Source organism: Chelonoidis abingdonii, chromosome 1 (genome assembly GCF_003597395.2).
Source record: "Chelonoidis abingdonii isolate Lonesome George chromosome 1, CheloAbing_2.0, whole genome shotgun sequence".
NCBI classification, from domain to species: Eukaryota; Metazoa; Chordata; order Testudines; family Testudinidae; genus Chelonoidis; species Chelonoidis abingdonii.
The window spans coordinates 155,702,665-155,718,509 of NC_133769.1; the positions used below are offsets into that span (position 1 = coordinate 155,702,665).

At 45.7% G+C, this 15,845-nt stretch overlaps 2 protein-coding genes across 6 annotated transcripts in view; one reads left to right on the forward strand and one right to left on the reverse strand.

Moving 5' to 3' along the window:
• The window catches only part of WDR3 (WD repeat domain 3), a 40,707-nt gene extending 27,652 nt beyond the window's left edge, over positions 1 to 13,055 (reverse strand). Inside the window, exons 1-8 of one of the 3 annotated variants that reach the window (XM_075071746.1) lie at positions 12,965 to 13,055; positions 11,914 to 12,116; positions 10,260 to 10,469; positions 9,432 to 9,550; positions 4,008 to 4,086; positions 3,532 to 3,627; positions 2,618 to 2,728; positions 21 to 122 (exon numbers count right to left, since the gene is read on the reverse strand). In XM_075071746.1, coding sequence (XP_074927847.1) covers positions 21 to 122; positions 2,618 to 2,728; positions 3,532 to 3,627; positions 4,008 to 4,086; positions 9,432 to 9,550; positions 10,260 to 10,469; positions 11,914 to 12,084 — 888 coding nt within the window. In that variant the 5' untranslated portion in view covers positions 12,085 to 12,116; positions 12,965 to 13,055. Of the gene's footprint in view, positions 1 to 20; positions 123 to 2,617; positions 2,732 to 3,531; positions 3,628 to 4,007; positions 4,087 to 9,431; positions 9,551 to 10,259; positions 10,470 to 11,913; positions 12,117 to 12,590; positions 12,616 to 12,964 lie in introns of those variants that run through there. The other 2 variants (XM_032773625.2, XM_032773626.2) reach the window with 2 other exon arrangements.
• Positions 13,056 to 13,116: 61 nt separating this feature from the next.
• Positions 13,117 to 15,845, forward strand: part of GDAP2 (ganglioside induced differentiation associated protein 2) — a 51,580-nt gene continuing 48,851 nt past the window's right edge. The window contains exon 1 of one of the 3 annotated variants that reach the window (XM_032773627.2): positions 13,117 to 13,238. The gene's annotated coding sequence lies outside the window, so the exon portion shown is untranslated. The remainder of the gene's footprint in view (positions 13,239 to 15,845) is intronic. The other 2 variants (XM_032773629.1, XM_032773628.2) reach the window with 2 other exon arrangements.

Sequence of the window (15,845 nt, forward strand, 5' to 3'; positions counted from 1 at the left end):
CCCCAAAGCATATTACTTACATGGCAGGCTAGGATCCTGCCTGTCCGGTCAGTGGCAAGAGTAACGACTCGGTCTCTTCCTGCCCGCATGATGGAGCCAGCTTTGTTGCACCTCAGGAGGCGCTACAAGGATACAGAAAGGGAAAACAATTGTAGTCTGAAAGGTCAACCAAGTCTTTAGATACAAGAATGAAAGGGCAGAGTCTACAACATCTGACTAGCATCCAAAAGAGATAAGGAAGAGGTGGGAACTAACAGCAAACAAACATTTGTGTCAGGCACAAATTTAACTTATGTTTTTTGCATTTTGTCTGAGAACTAAGTTTCTTTCATGGACCGAAACATGCCCGTCACTAAATGGAAGGGAATTTATCTGTTAATTTTATCTAATATTTATCTATTAATTTTATAAAATTAAGGCACCAGCTTTTAGTTCCTATTGCAGGAGAGAGATGAGGAAGGTGGAGGAGAGAGATCATTTAATTACCTGCTTAAAAACAGAGACAGAGAAAATTCCTTGAGGAAGGAAGGAACAGTTTTTAAAGCTGCGTGTCTAGCTATAACTGAATGAGTGAGGCTGAAATCTTCAAAGGATTCTAGAAGTGCCAACAGGTGAGTAAGTGATCCAGAGAGGAGGAATTTAGTGAAAGGCTGTCAGGTGCTGACTGATCTAAGTGGAAGAGGCTTCCCACAATAGGAACTGATTCTAAACATAGCAGCACCACTCTGAGACCCTTATGACCAGTGATCCTTGAAATCCATTTCTCCCAGAAAAATGTGGAATTTGTGTTTTTAGAGAGAACCTTTAGTTTTTAAATTTTGTGAAAAAATAAAAATGTATTAACTACGTTACTGAAAGTACCAGTGCCACTTATTCAATGCCTGCAAAGTCCCCCTCTTGTAGCTGATTTTTTAATGCGCTTTAAATTTACAGTGGAACCCAATGTATCTGATCTAACTGGGACTGAGACCAGATAATCAAAAGTTGGGATAATCAGGAGGACTGGCAAAGAGCTTTCTATCCCTTATTTCAAGGTGGGGCTCGGGCACTCAGCCACACAGCGCTGACCACGGGAGCCCCACCGCAGTCAGCCCCAGATGGCCAATAGTTCAGTTAATACAGAGAGCCAGATAACGGAGGCTTGGATAAACAGGGTTCTATCGTATATCGATAAAACACTGTGTTCAACTGAGGGTATGGCTACACCTGCAGCTGTACAGCACTGGGAGTTAAAGCTGTCTTCGTACAGCTGTGTAGGGAAAGTGCTGCAGTGTGGCCACACTGACAGCTACCAGCGCACTGTCATGGCCACATTTGCAGCAGTGTTGGGAGTGGTGCATTATGGGCAGCTATCCCAGCGTTCAAATGGCTGCAACGTGCTTTTCAAAAGAGGGGAGTGGAGTGGAGTGTGATAGGGAGCGTGGGGGAGACAGAGAGAGTGGATTTTTGGAGCCGACACTGTGTCAGCTCCCTGCCTGGTAAATTCCGACCTCTTCCTCCATCCCTCTCTCATTCATTAAATGGAAATAGTCCTCTTTGTTTTTTTCCTCACAGACCAGATAAGCAGCTGCTCCGAAACGGACCCCCGCTCCGCTGCTTCTCTCCTCAAGCAAACACTAGCTGTGGACGTTCCAAAGGGAGCTCATTCACAGCAAACAGGAGCTGTGTTTGTTTTTTTGATAAGCAGCTCCGGGAGCCCAGAGTTCACAACAAAACAGAGGCATCACAACAAAACAAAGAGCGTAATCTTTACTTAAAAGCATTATGGGAAGCTTCTGGAGGTCAGTTACAGCATAGTAAGATTATTCCCTGTTTACACTGGCACCCCAGCACTGCAACAGCAGCGCTGTTCTCTTTATTCCTCTCCTTGAGGTGGAGTACATGCAGCGCTGTAGCCAGGGAGATACAGCGCTGTACGTGCCTTGCCAGTGTGGACGGGGAGTGAGTTACAGCGCTGTAAAGCCACCACCAGCGCTGTAACTCTCAAGTGTAGCCAAGGCCTGACACTATATACATCATGGCTAAGGAAATTAAAGTTCAGCATTCCATTTTAATTGTGGGGAAACGGGGATTTTTATAGGTTTTTAAAAGCAGAGAATTTTGGTTTTTTTAATCAAAGAAAACAGGATCCCTGGTTATGACGCAGGGTACTGTTAATAAGTCCGAGGTGAATCAGTTTCAGAACTGAACGGAGGCAGGTGGAAAGTAACCATTATATTGTAGTCCCTTTCCTACAAGGAAAGAGCTCTGCTAGCACTGCCAAGCCTTCCTAGAGACCTGCCAATATATTTACATTGGGGATTTCTTTGGCACAGGTTACCAGCAAATAGATGCACAGGTTCCTGCTGCTATTTTGTGGGTATTTGGGGAGAAGTGAGAGATTGTTCCTGAGGAAGGTAGAACACACTGGTGTGATTCCTTGCTTATGGGGTCAGGGTGTCTTCTCTAGAAGTGCTAGAGACCATCCCCAGGGCACAAAGCCAACAGAGCAAGGCAAGTGTCAGCAAGATAACCAAGTCTGTCCTCAAACCCCTATTTAGTTATTTGAGCTGTGTATCTACCCTCACAAATACCCTGTGAATCTGCACCACTTAGCCAGAGTGGGGAAAAGGGTTACCTCCTCCAGCATCTCATCCAGGGCTGAGGTCTCATCCACTTCAGAAGTCTTTTCTGCTGCAGCTGGAGACCCTTTGCTTTTCTTGGATTCTGGTTCATTAGGGTCTGTTGCCTGCTCGTGGCAAAGGAAAAAAATACCCTTAGCACACCCTGGCTTCTCCCTCATCACACCTCGATTCCCTCCAATCATTTAACACTGTCATAGGTTTCATTCTGAACTACTCAGGAGAACAAGCAGGATGAAAGATGCTCTATGAAACGAAGCCCTAAGAGCGTAGATAGTAATCAAATGGAACCAGCCCATACAGAAGAGCTTCCACAATGCATCCTGAAACAGGGCTCCCAAATATTGCCCAGCCAAGGTCCCCATCAGTCACCAGCTGGGACACCGAGGGCTGCATGTACCTGGTAGGAAAAGAAGCCAGCTGCAGACCATCAGTTCCAGCACACGTTGCACCACCCCAATCCAAGTGGCCTTCTCCTGAGACCAAAGTGAAGCACTGGATGTCAAAACTGTCCTCTCCACAAGCCACACCCATGCGGTGAAGAGGAGGGTGGCCACCAGTCATTTCATGCTTATTTGGCTAACCTCAATTCGAACAAAGAGAAGGAGTGGTCTGCAGCCACCATGCATGTCCCCAGACAAGAATTTCCTCCAGCTTCTCACTCTGCTTGATCCTGTAGCAAGAAGTGCCCCATTCTTAGGACAGCTCCCACACACGCACAAAGGCAGTGTGCACAGAACTACAACAGAGCTGGGAGCCAGTAGAAACATACAGTTAAAGCCATCAAACAACATTTGCGCCACACTGAGTGTCCCCTGGATGGATACTGACCAGAAAGCCACAGTCCTGCTGTGTTCCAGTTCAATCCACTCCAGAGCAAAGCAACCGAGATGATGCATTCAGTTCTTACCTCCTGGATGTAGGTGATGTTCCACACCCTGAGCTCACTGTCTGCAGCGCCAGTGATGAGACGCTTCTCTTGCGACACAAAGGCTAGTCCCCACACCTACCAAGGAGAAGACACCAGGAAGCGTCTTTATGTCTAGTTATATGGCCACCCATTACCATGATTTTTTTTTTAATTTAAAAGGGAAAATGAAAACAGAGAGCCCACGCCCCTGCTACCCAGGATACTGCACAAGGACATCCAGTTTGGAAACATCACTCCCAGCAAGAGTGGTACAAGCCTCCTCAACAGACAAGGCTTCTCACCTGTACCCTCTTCACAACAGCCAACCACAAATATTTCACAGGGTTTGTGTTTACAATCTAAAACAAATCCAATCCTGAGCAGTGTGGATGTACCAATGGAAGCTACCTTGCAGCCAGTGTGCTGTGCTACTTGTACTGAACTAACTCCTTCCCTCCATCTTTAATTTTATTTACCTCAGTACGGTGTCCAACCAGTGTTTTGAAGCAGTGCTGCGTATCCAAGTCCCACCACTTCACCAAGGTGTCTTTACCACTGAAAAAAACAAATGACATCACCCAGACATGAGGCCACGTCACCAGAGTTCAGCCAAAACTGTGCGCTTTGAAGAGTAAGAAACAAAAAAAGGTAAAGCATGCTGCAAGGTGTCAGAGGTCAGACATACTTAGGCAAGGATCTCAGCAGGTCTCACAAGCTAAGCAGAGTCAGGATAAGAGATCAAGCAAAACCCAGGCAATACAGAAATATGAGCTGGTGATTCATTAGGAGGCACCTCCTAGAGTCAGCACTGAAACCCCAGCTTAGTGTTATGGAGAAACCATTCTGCTTTCTTTAAGGGCAAAGGTGTCAGGTCTGGTGTGCTGGCCAAATTCCAACACTCAGCCTCCCTAAATTCCCCCTGTATTTTCAGTTGATACAATATTCTTCACTACCTGTCCTAATGAACTATGCAATGATCTGCGCCAAATTAAATGCACCAGACACAGCTCCATTTTAGCTTATCAGAGGTTTTAGGACTTTTCCATTTGCAAGGTGCTCAAAGAATCAAATACAGCTTGTTACTATCCCCTTCACATTCCCCAGATAATTAAATCTCCTTGAGGAGTCATGTTTCCAGGTTTACTTAAAGGAAACAGGATGCAATAACAGGTTGTAATTAGGGTTGTCAAGTGATTAAAAAAATTAATCATGCGATTAATCGCATTGTTAAACATGATTAGAATACCATTTTTTAAATATTTTCGGCCGTTTTCTACATTTTCAAATATATTGATTTCAATTACGACACAGAATACAAAGTGTACAGTGCTCACTTTATTTTTGATTACAAATATCTGCACTGTAAAAAACAAAAGAAATAGCATTTTTCAATTCACTTAATACAAGTACTGTCATGCAATCTCTTTATCATGAAAGTTTAACTTACAAATGTAGAATTATGGACAAAAGAAACCTGCATTCAAAAATAAAACAATGTCAAACTTTAGAGCCTACAAGTCCGATCAGTCTTACTTCTTGTTCAGCCAATTGCTCAGACAAACAAGTTGGTTTACATTTGCAGGAGATAATGCTGTCTGCTTAATGTTTACAATGTCACCTGAAAGTGAGAACAGGCATTTGTATGGCACTGTTGTAGCTAGTGTCACAAGATATGTACATGCCAGATGCACTAAAGATTCATATATCCCTCCATGCTTCAACCACCATTCCAGGGGACATGCATCCATGCTGATGACAGGTTCTGCTTGATAACCATCCAAAGCACTGTAGACCAACGCATGTTTATTTTCATCAGCAAGAGTCAGATGCCACCAGCAGAAGGCTGATTTTATTTTTTGGTGGTTTGGATCTGTAGTTTCCGTATCAGAGTGTTGCTCTTTCAAGACTTCTAAAAGCATGCTCCATGCCTCATCCCTCTGATTTTGGAAGGCATTTCAGATTCTTAAATCTTGGGTTGAGTGCTGTAGCTATCTTTAGAAATCTCACATTGGTATCTTCTTTGCATTTTGTCAAATTTGTAGTAAAAGTGTTCTTTAAACGAACATGTGCTGGGTCATCATCCAAGACTGCTATAACATGGAATATATGGCAGAATGCAGGTAAAACAGAGCAGGAGACATACAATTCTCCCTCAAGGAGTTCAGTCACAAATTTAATTAACACAATATTTTTTAAACAAGCATCATCAGCATGGAACCATGTCCTCTGGAACAATGGCTGAAGTACGAAGAGGCATATGAATCTTTAGCACATCTGGCACATAAATATCCTGCAACACCAGCTACAACAGTGCCATGTGAATGCTTGTTCTCACTTTCCGGTGACACTGTAATTAAGAAGTGGGCAGCAATATCTCCCATACACGTAAACAAACGTATTTCTCTTAGCAATTGACTGAACAAGAGTAGGATGATGGACTTGTAGGCTCTAAAGTTTTACATTGTTTTATTTTTGAGTGCAGTTATGTAACAAAAAAACCTACATTTGTAAGTTGCACTTGCATGATAAAGATATTGCACTACAGTACTTGTATGAGATGAATTGAAAAATACTATTTCTTTCTTTAATCTTTTTACAGTGCAAATATTTGTAATAAAATATAAAATGAGCACTGTTCACTTTGTATTCTGTGTTGTAACTGAAACAGATATATTGGAAAACGTAGAAAAACATCCAAAATATTTACTAAATTTCAGTTGGTATTCTATTGTTTAAGAGTGTGATTAATTTTTTTGAGTTAATTGCATGAGTTAACTGCAATTAAATTGACAGCCCTAGTTGTAATAAAGTAAAAAGTTATTAGCAATGACTTTGTCTAATTCCAGGGCCAATTCTATTTCCACTAATATCAACGGGAGTGTTTTTGTCCAAACACCAGCACATTAAAGGCTCTTCTTGGCATGGCTGCCTCCGGGCACCTCTACACTGCAAGCAGTGTGATTGCAGCATGGGAAGGTATATCTGTAGGTAACAGCTGGAATGATGACTTTTGGTAACCTGAGCACCAAGAAGAGGCAGCAACACACGTACAAGCCTGACAAGAAGCCTGGGTACACAGTCAGCAATGTAGACATACCTTAAGCTCCTCTGCACACTGAGCCAGCCCAAGCAGGGGTGCTGATGCACAAGCAAAGATATTGGGACCATGCTTCTCCCTGCCCCCACATCTCCACTTTCTTCTCTGTCTCCCCCCACAGAACTCCTCCAATACTAGAAAACCAATACAGGGAGCCAAGAGGACTGGGGAAATGGCCATATGTGAGGGGATGTGCATGGGTTGGATGGAGAAGAAGAGTGCTATTAGAGACCAGCATTGTGCAGGGAGCCCAGTCCCTTGTGTCCCAATGTGTCTGCACTTTAAGAACATCTGGATGTTCCTGCCTCAGTATGCCGTAGGGCCAAGGATGCAGTGTTATGGGGAGCCTTTCAATCACTGATACCCAAATGCAATCACAGAATCTTTCAGAGCAATGACAGGATGAAAAAGGTCTGACTTTAAGCACTAAATTTCTTAAAGAACTTGTTTTTAAATTAGTTTTAACACAAACTATTAAAATGAGTTAAGCGTACTTGTAAACGGTCAAAAAATGCTGTACTCAGTAAACGCTGAATGACCGGGTAAGACTATTCTGTAGTTTTCATAACAAAGAGGTCAAATCTCTGGTGGAAAAACAAAAATCAGCCTTAAATAAGGAGTCACAACTATGTTTAAGGCTGATATTTCTCTTTGTTATGAGAAATAGGGTGCATCTTGCCCAAGCATCTACATAGAAATATATAGCAACCCCTCCATCCTGTTTATTTTAAAATTAAGAACTATCTTAATTTACCAACACTAAACAAAGTAATATTAAGAAAATTGTGAAAATAAAGCCATTTTATAAACTACTAAACAAGTGCATATTTCTTCACAACACAGCTTTAACTCTAACCCCAAATAAACAAGTATCAGAGGGGTAGCCATGCATCTAAAGAAGTGGGTTTTTTACCCACAAAAGCTTATGCCCAAATAAATCTGTTAGTCTTTAAGGTGCCACTGGACTCCTCAAATAAACACTCTTATCTCATCAATAATCTCAAAAATAAAAGATACCAGCATAATTTTGTGCTAAATTCATGTGATACTTTTTCTATTAACTGATACATAAGTGTAATAAATAAAACATTCTTAAAAGAATTTCATCAAAAAAATTCTCCTGCCAAGCAACACAGTCATCTTTAAAGCTAGTGAATGTTAAGAGGCGTTAAAAGTCAGTTCAGGTACTACATGTGCACATGTCTCCCTATCACTTCCCATGGTTCTATAATCACTTCCCTATTTTTAAAAATTATTTTTCTGTCCCATTACTGTGTGAAAGATTCACAAGCAAAAGGGAATCCAATTGATTATACAGGGGGAAAAGCAAAAGTGATTTAACACAAAGTACTGTCAAATGCATTCTGTAAACATACTGCTACTCTTATGGTACATATACACTGCAGCTGGGAGCACATCTGAGCATAAACCCACTCAGACCCCCTGGGTATGTACTCAGGTGACTAGCCCAAGCCACCAGCTGTGCTACATTGCTCTTTTTAGCATGCTAGCTCAAGCAGAGCTAGCACATCTGTCCAGCCATGATGGGACGCAGTATAGACGTATCCTCTATTATAGTAATCTCAGGTTGTCATAAACAGATAGCTAAGGGTTAATGTCTATTTCACCTGCAAAGGGGTAACCAAACACCTGACCAGAGGACCAATCAGGAAACAAGATTTTTCAAATCTCAAGGGAGGGAACTTCTGGGTGTGTGTCTTTCTCTCTCTGTTGCTCTCGGCTCTGAGAGTGAACTGTCTCTCTCCAAGCTTTCTAATCTTCTGTTTCCAAGTGTAAGTACAAAGGTAGAAGACAATAGGTTTTTATATTGTTTTTGTATTTACATGTGTGTAGTTTGCTGGAATGTTTTAAATTGTATTTCTTTTTGGATAAGGCTGTTTATTCATTTTTCTTTAAGCCAAATACCCTGTATATTGTCAACTTGATACAGAGATCATTTTTATGTCTTTTTCTTTCTTTTTATATAAAGCTTTCTTTTTAAGACCTGTTGGATTTTTTCCTAGTTATAACTCACCAGGGAATTGGTGGGGAGGAAGGAAACAGGGGGGAAGGGAAAATCTCTTTGTGTCAGAGTTGCAAAGCTTACCTTTGCAGGGACTCTGACTGAGGGTGAAAGAAACTTGATCTCTCTGTGTTTGCATTTCAAGGACTTGAAACAGGGTGATCGTCCAGGGCCATCTAGGGAGGGGAAGCCTGGGAGGAAATTAAGAGGAGACAAGGGGAGGGGGTTATTTCCCTTTGTTGTAGACTCAGGGCATCTGAGTCTTGGGGTCCCCCAGGGAAGGTTTTGGGGAGACCAGAGTGCGCCAGACACTGGAATCTGGCTGGTGGCAGCGCTATCAGATCTAAGCTGGTAATTAAGCTTGGAGGTTTCATGCTAGCATCTTATTTTCTGAACTCTAAGGTTCAGATATGAGTAGGAAAGCTATGACACAGGTACCATATTTAACAGTAGATTTAAAAACTATTCAAAGAATAATTATTTTTAAATAGACAGTGTCTCATTAGCTGATATTCCCCACTTAATGGTATTCCTTATAAAACATTTAGATATCAAGATAACTAATGTATTTAAAAAAGTCTCTGGCTCACAGTTAAGATTATTGTGTTATGATAAGGCTTTTTTAGAAAAGCTTATTAAGAATGTGTTCATCCTGCAAAGAGCACCATTTATGAAATCTAACGCTTCATTTCTTTGTATTAAGTTAACAGATTTTGACATGACACGATAGATGAGTAAAGCCTTGAATCCTCAATTCAGCAAGCTCAGCAGGCAGTGTACCTGGTAACCAGAAGATTCTTCTCTCTCAAGAAGAGCGCCTGCGTGACAGCATCCTTGTGCCCCCTCAGCCGGTACAACCCACTTTCATTGATGACATCCCACACAATGACGTCTGTGTCCTGAAAGGAAAGGTACATCACAAAGGATGGACATCAGCAGAATCTTCTGCCATCAGACCCAATACACTACCTTCGGCAGGCAGACTGTTTTCCCCCAAATCTGAGTTTTAGTACACACTGAAGGGCTAATAAAGCCAGGAGTCGTTCTCCCCGCATACACACATGCAGCTCTACAAGTGCACCTTAGTATTGGCCTGAAGCACCCCCTGCTGTTTCAGACCTAGCAAACCCCCTGTCTTCAATAGTTCTGCCCTGTCTGCAGCCACCCTGCTATTCTAGTCCTGGGCTCCACACACAGCTCTGCCAATGTCCCTCAGTCCTGCCCTGCAGGTCCCCTGCTAGGCTCCTTGGCTCTCAATGAACAGATCTGCTGATGTACTTTATGCCCACTCTGTAGCACCCCCACCATTCCAGCCCTATTCTCCCCCATGCACAGGTCCACTAATGCACTTTAGTCCTGATCTACAGCACCCCTTCCTATTGCAATCTTTAGCCCTTCCATAAAGATCTGTGATGCAACTCAGCTGTGAATCTGACCCAGATCCTCTCACTAACACTCCTCCAGTGCTATTCCAGTGCACCATCCACTCCTTCCTAGCCAGGCCACTTGACCTGTAGACATAACTACAGTTATCTCCACAGAGGAGCTAGTCCTCCCTAATTATGAAAGAACTGACCTCCAGACTTGGCTTCTCCTACCGGTTCTCACCTTTGAGCCAGACACCAGTCTGCCTCCCAGCTGATCATACTGCAGAGTCGTAACTGAAGCCTTATGTCCATTGAAAGTGACATTCCCTTCACCACTCAGGAGGCTGAAGACACGGATCGATCCATCCTCATACCCAACGGCCAAGTGCAACCCATCTGGGGATGGGCAGAGAGAAGTGACCTCCTGCTTGAGACCCTGAAGGATGAGAACCTGTAATTTTCAGAAGACAAGGTGTTTGTGACGTGTCAAGAGCTAGACACACCCATAGAGAACAGAAGGAAGAGAATACTTTGTTTGTCTATCAGGCCTTCCGAGGACCCCCACTACTTTAGAAACTCATTCCTCACAATCCGCTACTGAAATGAAGGAATATCATTATTGCAGATTTTAAAAGGGGGAAACTGAGGTGGGGGAGGATGAGGCACTTGACATCACCAGGCCAAACAGCAAATCAGGGTGCAACGAGGACTAGAACCCAGAAGTCTAACAGCTAGAAGGTTAATCCTCTTGCTTGCTAGTAAAAGGGGCACCCCAAATTTCTTCACAGGACAATTCCTTTCCATTTTAGCTCCTCTGAGGCATATAACATAATTATTTTTTGCCACAGGGTGTACATGAGTTCAGAATTCCAAAAGACCCCTAAAACACTGTGTTAGTGTAGCTCTGGGTCTAATATGTCATTTGAAACAGTAATCTTCATGTCCTTTTGTACTGCTCTGCATTGTCAACAGTAGAACTTCAAATCTCATACTCAACTCTAGGAGTAACAAGGAAGAATGGCTCAATGAAACTGACACTCATATACCTTTCCACCCAAATAAATTATTTAAGATCAAAGGAAAGAATCAGGATCAGTTAAGTTTTGCGTAGTAAAGGTCCCCACACAGGGTACGTGTATCATGTACTTCTGACAGAAGCAACCAAACTTAGGCTATGTCTACATCACCATAGTAAATCGGCCTACGCTACGCAACTCGACGTACCTTAGGATAAGTTACCGCTGGTTCTACACTCTGGGGCGGTTGACGGGAGAAAGTCTCCTGTCGACTTACCTTACTCTTCTCATCAGGGGTAGAGTACAGGGGTCGACAGGAGAGTGATCTGCTGTTGATTTAGTGGGTCTTCACTAGACCCACTAAATCAACCACCAGTGGATCGATCTCAGAGTGTCGATCCCAGCTGTCGTGTAGACACAGTAATAACCTAAAGGTTATGTCAGCAGGTAGCTTGCACAAAAGCAAGGAGACTGAAGATGCACTCATCTTATTTGAAATGCAGCCCATGGTCACTATAAGTTCCAGACTCAGTCTTGATCTGAGTTGCCTGGCTACACTGCACACTGGAAACCTCAAATTTCCTTTCCACTGTTGTCTATGTCTGCCACTTCTTATGACCCCACCATCATAGTATCTCAATGCCAGTGAGTGTGCCCCCCAGCCAAGACTACAGAACTCTAAAGGAGCTGATGGCCACTGGCTGCACTTTGAGCATTCTGGGATATTAGAAGCCACCATTTCTAAGCTTATTTGATCTCTTTGGAAGGGGAGCTCCCAGCAAAGATAACTCATGCAGCTACACTTTTCTAGTCTCACTGGAGTACAACAAAGCAGTGTCACCCCATTGTGGTTCACAGTGGGGGAAAACAGCTCATCACCTTCTCGCCTTTCCGGGTGTCCCAGATGAAGACATGCTCACAAGCTGGCACTGCCACATAGCGGCCCTTTTCGCCCCGCAGGGTCACATAGATGATGTTGCCTTTCTGGCTGGCAATCACTCCAAACAATGCACTAGCTGTGTAGCGCAGATATTGCTTGGTGAGACCCATGGTGCAATTTCCAGACCCAGGTGGTAGCTGACCTGGACATAAAGAAAAGACAGAAATCACTGAGAAAAATTTCATGTGTAAAGAGAAATTAGGGCCAGAAAAGACCTGCTGTATATCAAGTCCACTTTTCCTCTACAGAACTTTTTTTAGTATTATTTAAACTGGGGTGGAGAAACATTAAAAGCGACAGGGTTCTCAACACTTCCCTTGGGAGACTACCCCACAGTGTGCCAGATTGCACTAAGTTTTTCCATTATTTCAGTCTACATTTTTCTTTGCACAATTACCCCCATTACTCTTAATTATTCCCACTTTGGACCAGCCTAAATTATACCTTCCACCCTACAAGTATTTACAGGGAATGATCATGCTCCTTTGTCATCACGCCATTGCTATACATATTTTGTTTTTAATCTTTCCATATACGCCTAACCTAGAACCGAACGCAATATTCTAGATGAGGCCTTACCCGAGCTCTCTCCTCTACACACACAGCTCCACACTACCTGCGCTTTTCCCCTCCGCCTTATCGCACTGCACGGGCACATGTACTGTGTGTTCCCTTTCCCCCTTCACCAGCACTGCTGCCCGATTTCTCCTTCCCGGTAATACTGGGCCCGGCGCCGGGGCAGCGATGAGCAGGGGCGCTGGAGCAATGTGCACAGTGCGAGAGCTGAGGGTTATTGAACCAAACTGGAAACGCGGCACATGACGGGAGCCGCTTCTAGCCCGGGGTGCGGCAGCTCCGCTGGGATCAGGGACCGACGGCGCCGACCCCGCAGGGGAGTGGACGAGCGGGCGGAGGAGGCGCTGCCGCGCCGCGTGCGCTGCAACACCCAATCCCCGCCCCGCATCCGCCACGCACCGGCCCCGCGCTCACCGCCCCCACGTGGCTCCGCAGGTCACTCGCGCGCAGACACCGTCTCTCCTTCCGCACAACAGGAAGTGGCCAGGCTGGGGAAGCCGTCCAGAGTTCCGCCGGAAGTGACGTAAGATCTGGCGTCATCCCGGCTGTTCTGTGCGGGATTGGTCGGCTTTGATCCGGAAGCGGAAGGCGCGTGGGTCAGGCTCAGTGCCCACTTCCTGGGTGATGCTGCTGAGTCGACTCTTACCACCGGGACCCTCTCGCCAGATGGGGGGAGCGGGGCCGGCCAGTGAGTGAGGGGCGGACCGCGGCGAGGGCGGGCGCGAGCGGTTGGGCCCGGGGTGGTGCTGGGGTCTGTTGCTAAGGGGGAGCTCCTGGGGCGGGCGTTGCTAGGCAGGGTGTGGTCGCTGTGTGTGTTCTGTGCTGAGGGGCCCCGCCCCCCGCTGCAAGGCGCGCGGCCTGTAACCGTTGGGTTGCGGGGCGCGTGTCCCGGCCGCCACGGTGAGGGCGGGGGGTCTAGCTTCGAGCGTTTGCGTAGGAACTTGCCCAGGTCCGCGGTCTGCGCCCGGTGGGGGGGGGGGGGATTCCTGCCGGGGGACTGGGCCTGGGGCACGGCCCGTGTTCTCCAGTCCCGAGTCGCTGTCCCGTTGTGTAAGGCACCTAGGGAAAGGTGAAGATGCGTGTTGTTGTGTTACGTGCCCCCTAGAGGCACAGGTGTGATGCTGCACGGACAGAAACTAAAAGATGGGCTCTCAGGCCAGGAGACCTTCTCAGTTATTAACTTCACTTGCTTCTCTTGGGAGACTCTTCTAAGAGAGAAATGACCGTGACTAATGTTTCCCATGATTCAGTCTAACTCTTTTAACCAAAGTTTTTCTGTTTATACCTCACCTGTCACCTTGCTTCGTACTGGTCACACTGTTAGACTGTTATCGTACCTGCCACCCCAATATTTATTATTTTGCCAAACTGTGTATTTTCAACTCTCAATTTTTCCTTTCAGATATGCCCCTCTTCCCAGTAAGTGTTTCTGTTGCCTTTTTTCTGCATTCCTTACGGTTTTTACTAATCTTTCTGCTCGTGTGGTATGTACCACGTGCTTCAGTGACACAAGTATACTTGTGCAAAAAGAACAAACTTTGAATCTCAGTCAGAAATGGATACAAGTATCTAATGGCTTCAGTGTATTTGAGGTTTCATCCCAAGTGTCTGTCTTAATTCAGTGGCAGACTGCCACACAGTATAGTACTACTTATTTTCTCACAGGTTCTGAACAGTTTTTCCTCACTGATTCCTGTTTCAGTCTCTCAGTTTCAACATGCCAGTAGCTGCTGTGGTGCCAGTTGCTCTGATGTTTTGGTTTGGGTTTGCTTTAGGGTTTTTATTTTAGTGCACATGCTGCTGTTTGTCTGTTAGAGAAGACAAGGTCAAAGAAGTGCACCCGTGTACTTGGAGCCGAAGAAGGTGATGTTTTGGGATGAGCCTTAGTTCCTTTGTCAGTTCATTCCACAGTCTGGAGCTAGAAATTGTGTTCTACGCAATCGGCTTTACCCTTACTGTGTAGAGCTCATTGTGTCTGAGGAGCAGAATTGGGAAATGTGGCCTTCATCCCATAGCTTTAGGTATGCTCAGCTCAGGCCTTTAAATACTTACTCCTGAAGGCATCCTCCACCAAAAATTAAAAATTCTGCTTACTGTATTTTAAAATTCTGCAAATTTTATTTGTCAAATAAATGTGGAGGCTCCAGCATGGCATTGGGGAGCACAGGCCACTGGCTGCATAGAGATGGAAGATCACTGTGCAGCTCCCCTCCCACCTGGGATGCAAATTCAGCGGTGAAGCTGCAGCCAACCCTGACACAGCGCAAGGAATAGACCTGTCCCAGAAACACCCCAGGGCCCTGCCTGTCTGTGCCAGGTGCACCAGGTCTGGGCAGGCAGGCTCAGTAAGGCAGGATCCAAATGTGGAGGGGCTTGGTGTGAGGGGCTCCAGGTGTGGGTTGAGAGGGTTCTGTTTGGGGCATTGGGGGTGCAGGCAGCTCCGTGGGGGATCTGGGGGCAGGGGGAATCTTGATGCACAGGGGCTTGCTGTGGGGTTCTGGGTGTAACAGTAGTGGCACTTCGCAGGGAGGTCCAAGTGAAGATAATTGGGGCTCAGCAGGGGGCTCTAGGGTGTGTGGGCAATAGAGCTTGGCAGGGGGTTCTGGGTGTGGGAAGCTCATTGAAGGGGTCCAGATGCTGGGGGAGTGGGGCTCAGTGGGGTGGGGATCCAGGTGCAGTTGGCTGGGGCTCAGTAGGGGGAAATCCACGAGTGGGTGGTTTGTTGGAGTGCTCCAGGAGTAGTGGGAGTGGGGCTTGTCGGGGCGGGTGCGGTTCAGCAGGAGGGTTTAGTATGAGGGGGTCTGGATGCACAGAAGTTGGGCTGATGGGAGAGCAGCTCCCTGTACAGTGATCCCTCCCTCTGCAGCTAAGGAGTGATGGGTGCAGGAACCGGGATGGAGAGGAGTTTTCAGAGGTTCCTGCAGCTGGGGAAGAAATGTTGGGGTGGGTCTGACATGGCCCTGGATGCCATGCAAGGGAAGAAGAAGTCCCATCCTCCCCAGCCCAGTCAGGACTAGCATCTGAGTCCAGTGCAGGGTAGGAGCCATCAGTTGGGTCTTCCCCGGTCCGTCCCCACCTCACAATGATTTACCTCTTTGCCGGCTGCCCTGGGCACCTGAAACGCTGCTTGGGGTGGGTCACATGACCACTCTTGTGGCTTCTCTTTGCTTCCCTGCAGAAAAATGACTTTCTGATGGGGAAGCAAAGAAATCTGTGAGGAACATAAATTTTGTGCATGCGCTGTTGTGCAGAATTCCTCCCCGACTAATTTACTTGAAGTTAAGGAACAAGACCT